The 18,859-nt window shown below is 45.2% G+C and overlaps 1 protein-coding gene across 7 annotated transcripts in view; it reads right to left on the bottom strand.

Moving 5' to 3' along the window:
- SRPK2 (SRSF protein kinase 2) overlaps nucleotides 1–11,954 on the bottom strand; it is a 268,787-nt gene extending 256,833 nt beyond the window's left edge. For 2 of the 7 annotated variants that reach the window (XM_064374690.1, XM_064374684.1), the window contains exons 1-2: nucleotides 11,284–11,424; nucleotides 11,140–11,194 (exon numbers count right to left, since the gene is read on the bottom strand). Coding sequence is in view for 5 of the 7 variants with exons in the window: in XM_064374684.1 (XP_064230754.1) it covers nucleotides 11,140–11,194; nucleotides 11,284–11,299 (71 nt within the window). In the remaining 2 variants the exon portion in view is untranslated. Of the gene's footprint in view, nucleotides 1–11,139; nucleotides 11,195–11,283; nucleotides 11,425–11,739 lie in introns of those variants that run through there. The other 5 variants (XM_064374696.1, XM_064374672.1, XM_064374671.1 and 2 more) reach the window with 5 other exon arrangements.
- Between the last annotated feature and the right edge of the window lie 6,905 nt (nucleotides 11,955–18,859).

Genomic DNA, 18,859 nt, shown 5'->3' with positions numbered 1-18,859 from the left:
TGGTACAACATACCCAAGTTTAATGCATTCAATCATGTCATCTAGATGCTCTTCCTTGTTCCTATCTTTTTAGGCTCCATATTCTAACACTGATTTGAAAATTATAATGCCTAAAAAATTTACATTAATAATTTTTTCAAAGAGATGCCTGAAACCATGCACTCTGGAACTGATGAACCCATTTTTGTTTTGTTTTGTTTTTGAGACTCTCACTCTGCCGCCCAGGCTGGAGTGCAGTGCCGCCATCTCGACTCACTGCAACCTCCACCTCCCAGGTTCAAATGATTCTCATGCCTCAGCCTCCCAAGCAGCTGGGACTATAGACATACACCATCAATCCTGATGATTTTTTTTTTATTTTAGTAGACAGGGTTTCACCATGTTGCCCAGGCTGGTCTGGAACTCCTGACCTCAGGCAATCCGCCCACCTCAGCCTCCCAAAGTGCTAGGATTTCAGGGATGATCTACCAGGCCAAGCCGGATTATTAATTTTGAACTGATTAGCAAAGCTGTTTAACTACAAGATGTCCTCCAGGCTGGAGTGCAGTGGTCTAATCTTGGCTCACTACAACCTCTACCTCCTAGGTTCAAGTGACTCTCCTGTCTCAACCTCCCGAGTAGCTGGGATTGCTGCGTGTGCCACCATGGCCAGCTGATTTTTGTATTTTTAGTAGAGATGGGGTTTCACCACGTTGGCCAGGCTGGTCTCGAACTCCCGACCTCAGGTGATCCGTCCACCTCAGCCTCCCACAGTGCTGGGATTACAGGCATGAGTGAGCTACTGTGCCTGGCAGGTTTTTCCCAACTTTCTTATTTGTCATTAAGTATTAAAGTCTAAGTCAAAAAACTTTTAATTTTGTCATTTTGTATTGCTTGTCTCTTCAGGTCCCATAATTGATGAATTAGTTCTACTCCTGTTGATTCTTCTTTAAAAGAGCTTTTCCAAAATGTAAGAGCCTTAAAAAGGTTTAATGTCTATTTCTATTTGCAGAACTCCATCTAGTCTAAGAAAATCTGAAATGCAGACAAAGATATTCACTGAAGTAATATCATGCCAGCAAAGTGGAGACATTTGTCTAGCAATAGGGAAATATTTAAGCAAATTAAATAAACTAGAATGTTAGTCACTAACAATTAGCTATGAAGTTTTTCAAGACATGAAAAATGTTTATAACAAAATGTAAAGTGAGGAAAGCAAGATATAAAATCATATATAAGAGATGACAGGCCAGGCGCGGTGGCTCACGCCTGTAATCCTAGCACTTTGGGAGGCTGAGGTGGGTGGATCACCTGAGGTCAGGAGTTCAAGACCAGCCTGGCCATCATGATGAAACCCCATCTTTAAAAAAAATAAAAATAAAAAATCAAATTAAAAAAAAAAGAGATGATAAAGTAAGCAACAAAAACAAAGTAACAGAGAAAGAACAGAAGGAAATATACCAAAATATTAGCAATGTCCTATCTGTGCATATCGTGCTTGCTGGTAAGAATATGAGTCATTTTTGTTTTCTGTCTTTTAATACTCCTATAATTTCTAGATATGGCATATAATATTTTTAAAAAGTGGAAAAAAATATTTTTAAAAAATGTGTTTCCAATTCAAGACGCTTCAGGTCTCCCGAAATAAACAATAAATTCAATATTATCCCAACCCAATGGGAAAACAACACTGGGATAGGGACTTGAAAAATATTGCCTTAATGAAAAAATACGCAAGAATGGTCCCCAAAAATATAATAGCAAGCATAACATGTGGGTATAGGGGTATGAGAGAGACCTGCGTTTCCAAAAACTAAAATGTAGTCAGGCCAGGCACAGTGACTCACACCTGTAATCCCAACACTTTGGAAAGTCAAGGTGGGAGGACAGCTTGAAGCCAGGAGTTCAAGACCAAACTGGGCAGCAAAGCAATACCCACCTGTATTTTAAAAAGAAAAGAAAATGTATGGCGGGAGTTGCAGGCGATAAAAAAAAAAAAAGTATTCAAAATCACAGCAATGAAGGTAACTTGGAACTAGAGCAAAAACAGAGAAGTCAACATGCTCAAGTACAGGTGGAAATACAACTGAGTAGGCACAACTGGATAAGCTAGAAATGTGGGGACCGAGGCAATGCGCATGCCCAGTGCCATCTCGCGCATGCGCTCTCTGCGGCTTCCCTTGACCTCTGATCCTCCGGTCACTCTTCGGCCCCAGCCGCAAGGCCCGGAAGTCAGAGCCGGAGTGCCGGTAGCAGAGCGGCTGTCATGGCCAAGTACCAGGCGCAGATCATCGTGATGGGCGTGCAGGTGGTGCGCAGGGCCTTTGCACAGGCCTTGTGGCTGGGGTTTGCAGCCAGCCAGGCCGCAGCTGATGCCCGAGGACACGCTGGACACCGGTCTGCAGCCGCTTCCAACCTCTCCAGCTCAGCCTTCAGGAGGCACAGCAGATTCTCAACGTGTCCAAGCTGAGCCCCTAATTTATAGCTCAGTAATAAATGTCTTTTCTTAAAAAAAAAAAAAAAAAGAAAGAAAGAAAGTAAAGAAAGAAGCAAGCAACAAAAGTCTAACAACCACAGAACAGCCAACCTTTACATGAAGACTTACCACAGGTCCACAATCCTTGGGAGCAGTTATTTCCCCTATTCAAGTTTTTTACATTTTCCAAAGGTAATATGGCACCCATATCATGTATTATGCAATATTCCAGAAAGGTATGGAGAAGCACATTCCAGGTATTTTAAAACATGCAACTTATAGCTGGGCTCAGTGAGGCAAATGTTTGTAGTTCCAGCTACTCAGAAGGCTGAAACAATCCCAGCATTTTGGGAGGCTGAGGTGGGCAGATCACGAGCTCAGGAGATCGATACCAGCCTGACCAACATGGTGAAACCCCATCTCTACTAAAAATACAAAAATTAGCCAGACGTGGTGGCACACACCTATAATCTCAATCAGGAGGCTAATGCAGGAGAACTGCTTGAACCTGGGAGGCAGAGGTTGCAGTGAGCCTAGATCGCGCCACTACACTCCAGGCTGGGCAACAGAGTAAGACTCCATCTCAAAAAAAAAAAAGGACCATGCTCTTATCTTCCTATTCACTCATACAGCTCATGCAGATGCAAGGTTGCTTTTATCTTAAAACACTGTGCTGGCCCGGCGCAGGGGCTCATGCCTGTAATCCCAGCACTTTGGGAGGCCGAGGTGGGTGAATCACTAGGTCAAGGGATCGAGACCATCCTGGCCAACGTGGTGAAACTCTGTCTCTACTAAAAATACAAAAAATTAGCTGGGCGTGGCATCTGTAGTCCAGCTACTGAGGAGGCTGAGGCAAGAGAACTGCTTGAACCTGGGAGGCAGAGGTTGCAGTGAGCCAAGATCGTGCACTACAAGCTGGTGACAGAGCAAGACTCTGTCTCAAAAAAGAAAAAACACTGTGCCAAGATAGCTCCAGCTGTAGTCTCTAATGATTTTCTAAATACCAGAAGCACAAGCCAAGATTAAGGCTCATCTCACTTTAATTTTATCTGCAGACTAACACTGCTGACCATGACCTTCTTGAAATGCTGTATCCCCTTGATTTCTGTGAGACAACTTTCTCCGGGGTCTCCCATCTCTCTGGCTTCTTCTTTACCAACCCTACCTACAGCCTTCGCTTCACCTATTAATGCACCTTCTGCCAGTCCTTAACATCAGCTATACCTGACAATTCCCAATATCTATCTCCTAAACAGTGCTCTTCCCAGTGCTCTAGCTACAAACACTGACCAAACAACTCTTAAAGGAATTCATATGAAGACCTCAAAAAGCCTAGACAAAGTCACCATTAACTTTTCCCAAACATCTGCATTCCCAATTATGGCAATACCACCCACAAATTTAGCTAATTCAGAAACCTGGAATTCATCCTAGACCCTTCCCACTCTCCTCTCACATTAAACTGGACACTAAATCTAGCGGATTCTAGCCCCTTAGTACACATCAGTCTCCTGACACCTCATGCAATAGCCTCCCAATGGAGCACCTAAGCAATTCTACACACAATAGCTAGAGGAATCTTTCTAAAAACTTGAGTCTGTGCCCCTTAACAGCTCCCCAGTCCCTTGTTTGACTTCCTCAGAGCCCCACTTACTGCTTACCACACCCTGCACTCCAGCCTTACTAACCTTCTTGACATTCCAAGACTACACGCCATTTTAACCCTCACATGTTGACACCAACTGCAGTGTTTCTTCTGCCTGGGACACCCTTGCCCTGCCCCCTTATTTTACTTGATAAATTAAGGGGGCAGGGCAGAACCAGTTGACAATGCCCTTCCAATTTCCAGTTTACTTTTAGATTACAAAATGATACCCAAAATGATTAGAAAAATACACAACTTATACATATATCTGAAAAAGAAGTCAACTGAAAATCTACAAATTTTTATAAATCAATAAGAAAAACTTAAAACAGTATTAAAGGGTGGGGAACAAAAGACTTAAAAAGGCATTTAACAAAATAGGAACCTCAAATGACCAATAAACATATGAAAAGATGCTTAATATCATTACTCAGGAAAATGCAACTGAAAACCATAATGAAATATCAATACACACCCATAATAGCTAAAATTTATTAAAATGACACTGCCAAGTGTGGACAAAAATGTGAAGGAACCATAAGTGTCCTTACACTTGTGGGAGTATAAAGTAGTTCAATCAAAACTACATCTTTGAGCCTGGGCTGTATCCCCAGGACTCAATTTTTTAAAAAATAAACAAAACCATGCACAAGTAACAGAATAACACACCAAAACAATTAGATACCCTAAATTAACATGCTAAAAAACTTCTAAATTAAAAATCATTAGTGAAGCCAAAGCTAACGCTTACTTCTTAATTTTTCTGTATTATGCTAAATTCTGTACTGAATTTTCTACCATGACCATATTACTTTTAACACTTGGGAAAAAAAAAAGCTGGACCAGGTGCGGTGGCTCATGACTGTAATCCCAGCACTTTGGGAGGCTGAGGCAGGCAGATCACTTGAGGCCTAGGCCAGGAGTTCCTGACCAGCCTCCTCTTACTAAAAACACAACGAAAATTAGCTGGGCATGGTGGCACATGCCTCTAATCCCAGTTACTCGGGAGGCTGAGGCACAAGGATCACTTGAACCCAAGAGGCAGAGGTTGCAGTGAGCCAAGATTGTGGCAAGCACCACCATGCCCTGCCTGGGTGATAGAGCCAGATTCTGACTCAAATAAAAATAAATAAATAAAAGCAGTTTCACTAAAATGACAATGCTAAAACAAAACCTGGCCAGACAAGGTGGCTCACAACTATAATCCTGATGCTTTGGGAGTCCAAGCGGGGCGGATCACAAGGTCAGGAGTTCAAGGTCAGCCTGGTCAACATGGTGAAACCCTGTCTCTACAAAACACAAAAAAATCAGCCAGGCATGGTGGCAGGCACCTGTAATCCCAGCACTTTGGAAGACTGAAGCAGGAGGATCACCTGAAGTCAGGAGTTTGAGACCAGCCTGGCCAACATGGCAAAACCCCGTCTCTACTCAAAGTATAAAAATTAGCCAGGGGTGGTGGCGGGCACCTGTAATCCCAGCTACTCAGGAGGCTAAGCACATCATTGCACTCCATCCTGGGCAACAAAAAAAGACTCCATCTCAAAACAAAACAAGAAAAAAAAAAACCAGAAGCAAAGTATACCCAAATATCCTTTCACCTGTGAATAAACTGTTAATCCACACAATGAAATACTTGTCAGCAATAAAAAGGAATGCACTACGGTCACAGGCAGCAACATGTATGAATCTCAAGGGCATTATGCTGAGTGAAAAAAACGATCACAAAAGGTGACGGTGACATACTGTATAATTCCATTTATATAACATTCTCAAAGTGGCAACATTAAGTGATAGAGAACAGATCAGTGCTTGCCAAGCTTAGCGTCGAGGAAAGAGAATGTGACTGTTCTTTGTGGTAATGAAATAGTTTCCCATCCTGACTGTGGTGATTATTCTAATCTACGTAAATTATACAATTTGTTACAGCTACATACACAAAGGGGGCATGTAAAACTGATAAAGTCCAAGTAAAATCTTTCTTGAGTTAATAACATTTGTGTCGATGTCAATTTCTTAGTTTCAACAATGTTCTATGGTTATTTAAGATATCAATGTGGGGGAAGCAGCAAAAACGGTACACAAAGAACTCTGAACTACTTTTGCAAGGTCTTCTGAGTCTGAAATTATTTCAAAACTAAATGTTTTAATAAAAAATAAGAACAAAAAAGAAATAGAATTTTTTTTTGAGGTGGAGTCTCACTCTATCACCCAGACTGAAGTGCAGTGGCACAATCTCAGCTCACTGCAACCTCCGCCTCCTGGTTCAAGCGATTCTTCTGCCTCAGCCTCCAGAGTAGCTGGGCCTACAGGTGCGCGCTACCATGCCCAACTAATTTTTCGATTTTTATAGAGACGAGGTTTCACTCTATTGGCCAGGCTGGTCTCGAACTCCTACCTAACCTTGTGATCCTCCCGCCTCGGCTTCCCACGTGCTGGGATTACAGGCATGAGCCACCCAGCCAGAAATAGAAAAATTTTAAAGAACAATAGATGAATAGGTAAACTGTGGCATATCAACACTACTTATTCAGCAATATAAAGGAATGAAGTACCAATATGTGCCACAACATGGATGGATCTTGAAAACATTATGCGAAGGAAACCAGACACAAAGCCACATATTGTATATTCCATTTACATGAAATGTTCAGAATAAGTAGATTCATAGAGACTTAGAATGTAAATTAGTTGTTGCCAAGGCAGGGGGAAGGGGAATGGAGAATATCTGGAAAACAAATATGGAGTTTCTTTCTGGGGAAGTGATAATGTTATAGAATTAGGTAACCGTTGCACAACTTAATGAATAGACTAAAAATCTGCAAATGGTATATTTTAAAAGGTAAACTTTATGGTATGTGAACTATTTCCCAATAAATTATTTTAAAAAATAAAATAAATGAAAGAGATCTTTTAAAAATTGTACCTACACATAAACATGCCCTAAGACAAAAATTTATACCAAGTTATGAGATGTAGCTAATTCCTAATATTTGTGATTAAACAGCACTACAGTCCTTCCGTGCTGCCTGTTACTCACAAAGCAGCACAATTAACATTTAGCAAACTAAACTCAGAGAATAATCTACCACTAAGTTGAGAAATCTTAATCTTATTCCTGACAACAACAATTGCCAGTGTACCATAAAAACAGCCTCTAGGAACTGGCTCAATTCATAAAAGCTCACAGATTTTAACTGAACTAAAATTAATGAAAAGCCAGTTTGCATAACAAAAGTAGATAACAACAGTAAATCATATTACACCAACCCAGACCCAGAGTCACATAATTCAAGTTTGCCAGTCATCGAATTAATAAATTATACCCTTTTTTTTTTTTTTTTTTTTTTTTTTTGAGACGGAGTTCCGCTCTTGTTACCCAGGCTGGAGTGCAATGGCGCGATCTCGGCTCACCGCAACCTCCGCCTCCTCGGTTCAGGCAATTCTCCTGCCTCAGCCTCCTGAGTAGCTGGGATTACAGGCACGCGCCACCGTGCCCAGCTAATTTTTTGTATTTTTAGTAGAGACGGGGTTTCACCATGTTGACCAGGATGGTCTCGATCTCTTGACCTCGTGATCCACCCGCCTCGGCCTCCCAAAGTGCTGGGATTACAGGCGTGAGCCACCGCGCCCAGCCAAATTATACCTATTATAAAAAAAATTATACCTATCTCCTTTTCCTCCTCTGGAAAATTAATCAAAAAGCAAAAATAGGACTTCAGGAGACCTGAATTCTGATTCAAATGAAGCTACTATGTGGCCAACCTGTCAGAGCTGTCTGTAAAATGCGGAGTACCCTGAAAATACTAGTGTCCTGGAGATCCTTTTACTTCTCAGGTGCCACTCCTTGCACACTCAACCATGTCGCCTGTTTCCCATGCACTATTGCAGGCCAGGTCTGTTTCCACTGCTATCCCCTTCCCCACAATCTACTCTCCAGGTAGCAGCCATGCTCTTTTTAAACAGGAATCAGAACCTGTCCCTTCCACATGTAAGCCTCCAATGGCCTACGAGGGCAGATATGCTCTGACTCCTGCTTCCCATCAACCTCTCCAGACCACTCTAGACACCCTGACCTTTGGGTTCTTCGAATACTTTCAGCCCATTCCTCCCCAGGGCCTCTGCCACACTGCATCTCCTCCTCATTCTCGATCCTGCTCAAATGTCACCTCTCAGAGAGTTGAGTGTGGACTCTGGTCCTGGGCTGCCTGGATTCAACTTAACAGCTAGGCATGTTAATGTTACTCTTGCTGTGTCCGTTTCCTCATCTGTAAAATGTCAGTAATAACAGTGCCTACACCTCATAGGGTTATCAACAAGGTACATGTAAAGCAATCAGCAGAGTGACTGGCAGTGTTCAAATATCATCCATTATTATTACTTAAGATGCCCCATCTTAATTTTCTTCATATCCCTTAGCCCTGTCTGAAATTATCTTCTGTCACCCTCTTTGCAGTTTTCCCCAAACGTCCAAAGAAAGTTAGCTTTGCAAGGAGCTTTGTCTTGTTCAAAGCTCTATTACCATCTCCAAAGAAAAACATGTAAATACCCATTGAATAGATGAACAAATAAGTAAAATCAAACACTTCTTTTAAATGTCTTGATTCAGGCCGAGAGCAGTGGCTCACGCCTGTAATCCTAGCACTGTGGGAGGAAAAGATGGGTGGATCACCTTAGGTCAGGAGTTGGGAGACCAGCCTGGCCAAAACAGCGAAATCTCATCTCTACTAAAAAGTACAAAAAAAAAAAAAAATTAGCTGGGTGTGGTGTCGGGCGCCTGTAATCGCAGCTACTAAGGAGGCTGAGGCAGGAGAATTGCTTGAAACTGGGAGGCAGAATTTGCAATGAGCCGAGATCAGGTCATTGCACTCCAGCCTGGGCAACAAGAGTGAAACTCTGTTTCAAAATAAATAAATAAAATGAAAAATAAAATAATGTCTTGTGAAAAATGGTATTGCCTCAATCAGTTATTTAATTGGGCTGGTCCCGTTACCTAGCAGCCTCAAATTCTATCACATATACACAACATACAGTGGGAGAATCTGTGAGAGTAAAAGCTGAGTACTGTGGCTGGCTATGCACCAAATCTTCATAAACATATCACATACCAAACTGTGGCCCATCAGAAAGGCCCCTGGCCATTAGGAAAATTATAACCTAATATATGCAAATAAAAAACAAAACACATACTGGAGCCCGGCGCGGTGGCTCACGCCTGTAATCGCAGCACTTTGGGAGGCCGAGGCAGGTGGATCACGAGGTCAAGAGATCGAGACCATCCTGGTCAACATGGTGAAACCCTGTCACTACTAAAAATACAAAAAATTAGCTGGGCATGGTGGCGCGTGCCTGTAATCCCAGCTACTCGGGAGGCTGAGGCAGAATTGCCTGAACCCAGGAGGCGGAGGTTGCAGTGAGCGGAGATCGCGCCATTGCACTCCAGCCTGGGTAACAAGAGCAAAACTCCATCTCAAAAAAAAAAAAAAAAGAAAGAAAAAGCTGTGATTAAAACCCAGTACTCATTCAGAATCCTAAACATTACAGTTCTCCTTACCACTGGGTAAACGTCCATGGTTCACCAAAGGAAATCTCAAATTTAAGGTTCTAATTCACATGAAAACTAGCACTAATTTTTTTAAATGCATCTAAAACTACCAAAAATCCATTCCATTTTAACATCTTATGAATTCAACATCCAATTTTTACTCACCAATTTAGTTCTTCATGTCCTTAGTAAGTCCCTTCCCCTTACTCTAATTTTTTTTAAGACAGGTATTTTTATGTCACTCTCCACATTTTGTGAAGCCCTAAAAATACTTTCAAATATGTTCCTTTTAAATGAACAAAGTCCTGTCATCCTGTACTATAACTTAATAATGACTTAGCTGGTTTTCCTAGAAGCCAACCATGGGTATGAAATTCTCCAGGTAGGGACCAAGGCCAACAAGAAGGGGAAAAAAGCCTGAGAGTGCTGCGAGGTACCCCTCAAAGGAAACAACCAACCAAAAATGTTTCCGGATTTTATTAAAGATGATGTTGGACTCTCGTTCCCCACAGTACCAAAGATGCCACATACAGTATTCTTGCTCAGAAGAGCGAAGCAATTAATCTAGAGGACGAGGTAACGATGTTGAACGCTGGTAAATCAAAAAAATTAGAAGAGAGGAGTGGAAAAGGAGAAGACGCGGCGGCGCTGTGCGGTCTCGGAGCAGCTCTCCAGGAAAGGCTTCTCGTTCGGGCAGCTGCCGCCCGGCTCGGAAGCGCGGCCAGGCTGGAGGTGGCCCGCGCGGGCGCGTTTTCCACCCCGCCGGGATCCCGCCCCACGCCCCAGCCCCCGCCCCGCGCACACGCCCACCGCCCTGCGCAGCCCGCGACCCAGGCGCCCGCCGTGCACCCAAGTCACGATCGACCCAAGCGGAAAGTTTCGAATCCAAACCCGAGAGCCGAAATGCACAGGTCTCGGGGCTGAACTCGCGCCAGGAACACGCCCGAGGCGAAACACTTGACAACCAGCTCCGGTTCTCAGCAGAAAGGCCGACAGGCGGGGGCCGGGGAGGAAGGGGAGGCGAGACACACGCCCTCGCGCACACTCGGCCCCTCCGCCTCCTCCGCCCGCGGCTCAGGTGGGAGCCGCGCAGCCGCCGCAAGCCAGCACCCGGCGCGCCGGAGCCGGGCGGCGGACGTCGGGGCCCCTCCCGGGAAGGGCCGCGACCCCCGGGCCAGCTCGGCGCTCAGGGGAGGGGTGCGCACGCCCCGCCCGGAGCCTCCCTGCCGGTCTCCCGCCCGCCAGCGGCGACCCAGGGCGGGAAGGCGCGGGGTTGAGGCTCCGGGATGCTAGGGAACCGGCCGCAGCCCGCGCGCCCCTCCCCCGCCACCGCCCCTCCCCCCGGGCCGCCCGCGGGGCGCAGGAGCCGAGCGCCGGCGTCCCAGGGGACCAGCCCGGCAGCCAGCCCGGGAACCCGGGCAACTTTCCCCTGCGCGGCCGCGGGCGCCCCCAACGGGGCGGGAGTGGGGACCGGGAACAGGCGCAGCGTGGACTCACTTTTTCGGATGTTTCTCTCTTTTCGGCCTCCGCTTTCGGGCCTGAATGGCCAGCACTGGGGGAAAAGAAGACACACATTAACGGTCGGGCCGCCAGCCCGGGCCGGCCGCGTGGCGAGGAGGGGGCGCGCCGCGGGCCACTCACCTTTCCGGGAGCTCATTCCGACGCGGCGGAAGCGGGTCGAGGGGCGAGGGGCTTCGCGGCGGCGGCGACGCGGACGCCGAGACGAGCCGGGCTCCAGCCTCCACTCGCTCCGCCGGCCGGGAGGAGGCGGGAACCGCGCCTGCGCCGCCGCCGCCGCCGCCGCTCCCGCGGGGGCCCAGCAAGACCCGCCCCCGGCCGGCCCCGCCCCCGCCCCGCCCCCACCCGCCAGCCGCGGGGGTCGGGACCCCCACGCCGCTCGCCCCGCGCCCCCGCCCCACCCACCTGTGCAGGAGTGGCCGCCGCCCGTGGCCGCGCTGGCCCTCGGCCTCCTGGGCCCCATCCCGCGGCCCGGGCCTCCGCCTCCTGCGCCCCTGTGGCTGGCCCAGGCCGCCCGCCTCTCCCGGGCACCCGGCCCGCGGGACCCTCCCTCCCCGCCGCGGCCTCTCTCCTCCGCACCCCGGCCGGTCGCGCCGCCCGCCTCTCCATGCGCCCTTCCTTGGCCGGCGCCTCCGCGGGTCTCGCACCACCTCTCTTCCCGCGGCCTCTTCTCTCCCTTTGCTCCTCTACATCCTTGCATCCCCATGAGCGGCGCTTCCTCCTCTCCGGCGGGCGTGGAAAGGGCACACGACCAAAAGCTGGGAAACCTGGGTCCGCAATTCGCAGTGTGACCTTGGAGAAGTCGTTTTCTCTCTCACCTCTACATGCCCTCCAGGATTGCACGAGTGTGATGAAGGAAAAGATACAGATAGCATTCAAAGTAGAATAAAGGTTTTGCACATAAATTGAAGCCCGGTTCCGTAAACACCATGTGTATAACAATTCAAAACAACAATCACACCAAGTAATTATTTTCTGCATCCTGCAGTGAGGAAACTGAGTCACAACGAGGCTAAACAGTTTAACCAGCCAGGATCGAAATTCAGCCCTGGCTGTCCCCAAACTCCACCTTATCAGGCTGCCTACAAAAGATCTGAATCAAGTTTATAGAGGCACTAAAAGATAACTGCAATGTTCTCTTCTTTATGTAAATAATTACAATAGTTTTTGAAAGATACACATCCTGACCATTAACTCCCTCTTTAGTTACACAACTGTATCTTTAACTGACAAGGTGGCTTACTCTAAGGATGTTAAATCAGACAGAACGGAAAAGGCCACTTGGATTTTGAAAAGCCCTTAACTTTTTATTTTCAAAAATATCAAACCCTATAGAAAACTTACAAGGAAAATATAATCAACAGTCAAATTAACCCATATTCACCAATTTTTTTTTTTTTTTTTTTTTTTTTCTGAGATGGAGTCTCACTCTGTCACCCAGCTGGAGTGCAGTGGCACAAACTTGGCTCACTGTAACCTGCCTCTCCTGGGTTCAAGCGATTCTCCTGCCTCAGCCTCCCGAGTTGCTGGGACTACAGGCGCCCCCCGACATTGCCCAGCTAATTTTTTGGTATTTTTAGTAGATATGGGGTTTCACAGTGTTAGCCAGGATGTCTCCATCTCCTGACCTCGTGATCTACCCTCTTCCGCCTCCCAAAGTTCTGGGATTACAGACGTGAGCCACCACACCTGGCCACCAATTTTTAACATTCTGCCACATATGCTATCTATGTGTCTATGTCTATGGTTTATTTTGCTGAATCATTTGAGTTTTTGCAGACAGTTACTCTTTATCCCTAAATATTTCAATACATATCTACTAAGAACAAAGGTAATCTCCTACATAATCAGAATTTCATGATCACTCCAAGAAACTTCCATATTTATTCAGTGTAATCATCTGTAACATACAGGCCATATTCAATTTTGCAAAATATCTCAGTAATATCACTTGTAGCTGATTTTCTTTTTTTCCTAATTCGGGCTACCATTAAGGATCATCCGTTGAATTTGTCATGTCTTTTTTTTTTGAGACGGAGTTTCGCTCGTTACCCAGGCTGGAGTGCAATGGCGCGATCTCGGCTCACCGCAACCTCCGCCTCCTGGGTTCAGGCAATTCTCCTGCCTCAGCCTCCTGAGTAGCTGGGATTACAGGCACGTGCCACCATGCCCAGCTAATTTTTTGTATTAGTAGAGACGGGGTTTCACTATGTTGACCAGGATGGTCTCGATCTCTTGACCTCGTGATCCACCCGCCTCGGCCTCCCAAAGTGCTGGGATTACAGGCTTGAGCCACCGCGCCCGGCCTGTCATGTCTTTTTAAACTCCTTTAGTCTAGAATCATTCTTGGTTTTGTTTTTTGGTTTTCTTTCTATTTATTTATTTACTTTGAAATGGAGTCTCACTTCATCACCCAGGGTAGAGTGCAGTGGTGCAATCTCAGATCACTGCAACTTCCGCCTCCCAGGTCCAAGTGATTCTCCTGCCTCAACCTCCCGTGTAGCTGGGATTACCACACCTAGTTAATTTTTTTTTTTTTTTTTAAGAGATGGGGTTTCACCATGTTGGCCAGGATGGTCTCGATCTCTTGACCTCGTGATCTGCCCACCTGGGCCTCCCAAAGTGCTGGGATTACAGGCGTGAGCCACCGAACCCGGCCAATTTTTTTTTTTTTTTTTTTTTTTTTTGGTAGAGACAGGGTTTCACTGTGTTGGCCAGGCTGGTCTCGAACACCTGACCTCAGGTGATCCAACCGCCTCAGCCTCTCAAAGTGCTAGGATTACAGGCCTGAGCCTCAGTACCCAGCCCCCTTTTTATTTTTTTAATTTATTTTTTTAATAACATTGACTTTTTTGAAGAATTCAGTTCTACTATTTTGCAGAATGTTCCTTATTTTGGATTTATTTCCCTATGGTTAGATTCAAGTTAAACAATTTTGTTGAGTATACTATAGATGATGTTGTGTGCATCTTAGTGCATGAAAACATGATGTCAGTTTGTTCCATTACTGGTGATGTTACAGTTAATTATTTCTCCAACATACATATACCTTTTCCCTCTGTATTTAAGAAGTCTGTGTAACAAATGAGCAAAAGATTTGAATGGACATTTCTCCAAAGACATACAAATGACCAAACAAGCATGTGATAAGAGGATCAACATCATTAGTTGTTAGAAAAATACAAAGCAAAGGCCGGGCGCGGTGGCTCAAGCCTGTAATCCCAGCACTTTGGGAGGCCGAGGCGGGTGGATCACGAGGTCAAGAGATCGAGACCATCCTGGTCAACATTGTGAAACCCCGTCTCTACTAATACAAAAAAATTAGCTGGGCATGGTGGCGCGTGCCTGTAATCCCAGCTACTCAGGAGGCTGAGGCAGGAGAATTGCCTGAACCCAGGAGGCGGAGGTTGCGGTGAGCCGAGATCGCGCCATTGCACTCCAGCCTGGGTAACAAGAGTGAAACTCCGTCTCAAAAAAAAAAAAAAATACAAAGCAAAACCATAAAGCGCTAGTACTTCCCACCTACTAGGATGACCATAAAAAAATTTTTTTTTTTTTTTTTGAGACAGAGTCTTGCTCTGTTGCCCAGGCTGGAGTGTGGTGGCACAATCTCGGCTCACTGCAACCTCCACCTCCTGGGTTTAAGCCATTCTTGCCTCAGCCTTCCAAGTAGCTAGGACTACAGGTGTGTGCCACCATGCCCAGCTAATTTTTTTTGTATTTTTGGTAGAGATGAGGTTTCACCATATTGGTCAGACTGGTCTTGAGCTCCTGAACTTGTGATCTACCTGCCTCAGTCTCCCAAAGTGCTGGGATTACAGGCATGAACCACCACGCACAGCCATAAAAAATTTTTTAATGGAAAATAAGGCCAGGCTTAATGTCTCACGAGTATAATCTTAGCCCTTTGGGAGGCTGAGGCTGGAGGATCATCTGAGCCCAGGAGCTGGAGGCTGCAGTGAACTATGATCGCACCATTGCACTCCAGCCTGGACTAACAGAGTGAGACCCCATCTCAAAAAAAATGTTAATGGACAATAAGTATTGGTGAGAATTCTGGAACCCTCATATGTTAGAAAACTCCTACATTTCTGGTGGAAATGTAAAATGGTACAGTTATTATGGAAACAGTCTGTTGGCTTCTCAGAAAGCTAATTATAGAATTAACAGCAATTCCACTTCTAGGTATATATGCACAAGGACTGAAAACAGGTACTCAAACAATCATTGTACATGAGTGTTCATAGCAGCACTATCACAACAGCCAAAAGGTGGAAACAACCTAAATGGTCATCCATAAATGAATGAGTAAACAAATTGTTGTCTATACATGCACTGGAATATTTTCAGCCATAAGAAGAATTTAGTACTGACACATGCTACAATGTGGATGAATACTGAAAACATTATGCTAAATGAAAGAAGCCAGACACAAAATGTCACATATTGTATGATCCCATTTATATGAGATATCCAGAACAGGCAAATCCACAGAAAGCAGATTGGTGGGAGTTGAGGGGTGAGAGAAGGAGGGAGCAACTGCTTAATGAGTACCAAGTTTTATTTCGGTGTGATGAAAATGTTCTGGTGCTAGATGAAGGTGGTGGCACAACATTGCTAAAGTACTAAATGCCTCTGAATTGTTCACTTTAAAGTGGTGTGTTTCATCTAAAACAAAAAGCTTCGTTACATGGGGTGATCCTTTGAAACTGTGAATATCTCTTCCCTGACAATATCTCAATGGGTTGGCATCCATTGACGATTCTTGCCTAAATCAACTATTACCATACTGGTTGTAGAACAATGATTTTATAATCCTATTGTTTCGTCTATGTTAAGTGGCATTCTTTTTTTTTTTTTTTTTTTTTGAGACAGGTGGTCTTGCTCTGTTGCCCAGGCTGCCATGCAGTGGTGAGATCTCAGTTCACTGTAACCTCCACCTCCCAGGTTTAAGTGATTCTCCCACCTCAGCCTCCCAAGTAGCTGGGACTACAGGTGCAGGCCATTTGGTTTTTTTTTTGTTTGTTTTTGTTTTTTTTGGAGATAGAGTCTGACTCTTGTTGCCCAGGCTGGAGTATAAGGGCACAATCTCTGCTCACTGCAACCTCTGCCTCCTAGGTTCAAGCGCTTCTCCTGCCTCGGCCTGCTGAGTAGCTGGCACTACAAATGCCCACCACCACACCTGGCTAATATTTTTTGTACTTTTAGTAGAGACAGGGTTTCACCATGTTGGCAAGGATGGTCTCGAACCCCTGACCTCAGGTGATCGCCTGCCTCAGCCTCCCAAAGTGCTGGGATTATAGGCATAAGCCACTGCACTCAGCGGCCTTAAGTGACATTCTTTTTTTTTTTGAGACAGGGTCTCACTCTGTCACCCAGGCTGGAGTGCAACAGTGTGATCTCGGCTGACTGCAACCTCCACCTCCCAGGTTCAAATGATTCTTCTGCCTCAGCCTCCCAAGTAGCTGGGACTACAGGCATGCACCACCACACCCAGCTAATTTTTTTGTTTTGTTGTGTTGTGTTGTGTTTTTGTTTTTTTGGCAGGGGGACAAAGTCTCACTCTGTTGCCCAGGCTGGAGTGCAGTGGTGTGATCTCGAGTAACAACAACCTTTGACTCCCTGGTTCAAGGGATTCTCTGCCTCAGCCTCCCGTAGCTGGGATCACGTGCATGCACCACCATGCCCAGCTAATTTTTGTATTTTTAATAGAGATGGGGTTTTACCATGTTGACCAGGATGGTCTTGATCTCCTAACCTCATGATCTGCCCGCCTCAGCCTCCCAAAGTGCTGGGATTACAGGCGTAAGCCACTGTGCCCGGCCTTGGTGATCATTTTTATTTAAAAAAAAAAGAAAAAAGTGACTGGGTGCAGTGGTTTACACCTGTAATCTTAGCACTTTGGAAGGCCAAAGCAAGAGGATTGCTTGAGCCCGGGAGTTCAAGACTAGCCTGGGGAACATAGTAAGACCCCAACTCTATAAAATAAAAAATAAATTTAAAGAAAAACAGAAAGCCAAAAAAAATCAACAACCTCTTGGGAATATGGTTCAGGAAGACCTCACCAAGAAGGTAACACTGAATTAAAGAACTTAAAACTGAGGCCGGGCGCGGTGGCTCAAGCCTGTAATCCCAGCACTTTGGGAGGCCAAGGCGGGGGGATCATGAGGTCAACAGATCGAGACCATCCTGGTCAACATGGTGAAACCCCGTCTCTACTAATACAAAAAATTAGCTGGGCATGGTGGCGCGTGCCTGTAATCCCAGCTACTCAGGAGGCTGAGGCAGGAGAATTGCCTGAACCCAGGAGGCGGAGGTTGCGGTGAGCCAAGATCGCGCCATTGCACTCCAGCTTGGGTAACAAGAGCAAAACTCCGTCTCAAAAAAAAAAAAAAAAAAAAAGAACTTAAAACTGGCTGGGTGCGGTGGCTTACACCTTTAATCCCAGCACTTTGTGAGGCCAAGGCGGGTGGATCACCTGAGGTCAGGTGTTTGAGACCAGCCTGGCCAACATGGTGAAACCTCATCTCTACTAAAAATACAAAAATTAGCTGGGCGTGGTGGCACATGCCTGTAATCCCAGCTACTCAGGAGGCTGAGGCAGGAGAATTGCTTGAACCCGGGAGGCAGAGGCTGTAGTGAGCCGAGATCGTGCCACTGCACACTCCAGCCTGGGCAACAGAGCAAGACTCTGTCTCAAAAAAAAAAAAAACAAAACTTAAAGCTATCTTGCCAGTCCTTTTTACTTTTTCACTTCTATAAATTAGAAGGAAACTATCTTTGCAACCTAGATATTTATGAATTGCTTTGAATTTATTGAATTAAAGTATGCCAGATTAATTATCAATTAATTTTACACATACTATAGTAGATGCTTTTAGAAAGAGTGGGGCACAGTGGTGCTTGCCTGTCCTGTCAGCTTCAGTCCAGTAATTTGACTCCACTCATTGAGTCCAGCCTGAACAATGAGACTGTATGTCTTAAAAAGATAAATTGAATGCATTATAAACCTAGTCTCTGTTGACTTCGAAATTAGATATTTCTTCAGAAATGCTTCACAAATAAAAGTATTAAAATTACATTTTAAAGTAATTATTTTCTTTTTTTTTGAGATTCAGTCTTGCTCTATCACCCAGGCTGGAGTACAGTGGCACCATCTTGGCTCCCTGTAACCTCCGCCTCCCAGGTTCAAGCAATTCTGCTTCCTCAGGAGAGTAACTGGGATTACAGGTGTGCACCATCATCCTTGGCTAATTTTTTTTTTTTTAAAGTAGAGATGGGGTTTCACCATGTTGGCCAGGCTGGTCTCAAACTCCTGACCTCAAGTGATCTGCCCACCTTGGCCTCCCAAAGTGCTGGGATTACAGCCGTGAGCCACCATGACCAGCCAGTTTTTAGGGAACTTTTAAGAGAAATAATGTAATAAGAATGATATAAACTTTTTTATTCTACCATTTATTACTACATAAGTCAAATTAGTTATGTAAATATTATAATTAATAAGGGGAAGTATTAAATAGTTATAATACTGGATATATTTTGGTCTCCATAGCAATCCAAAAGAAGTTAAAAGGGCAGTACATATTTATTTTTCCCAAATTTGTTACAATGAAACTCGAAATATCCACATAATATTAATTTTTCCCAAATGTAATAGAAAATGAAAAGAATGTTGTAAAACCAATCGCACTGTGATATT

The sequence above is a fragment of the Aotus nancymaae genome, unplaced genomic scaffold (genome assembly GCF_030222135.1).
Source record: "Aotus nancymaae isolate 86718 unplaced genomic scaffold, 86718_ANA_hifiasm-v0.15.2.pri h1tg000002l, whole genome shotgun sequence".
In the NCBI taxonomy this organism is placed as follows: Eukaryota; Metazoa; Chordata; class Mammalia; order Primates; family Aotidae; genus Aotus; species Aotus nancymaae.
Note: the sequence above shows the minus strand (reverse complement) of the source record. Positions and strands in the feature narration are given on the sequence as shown.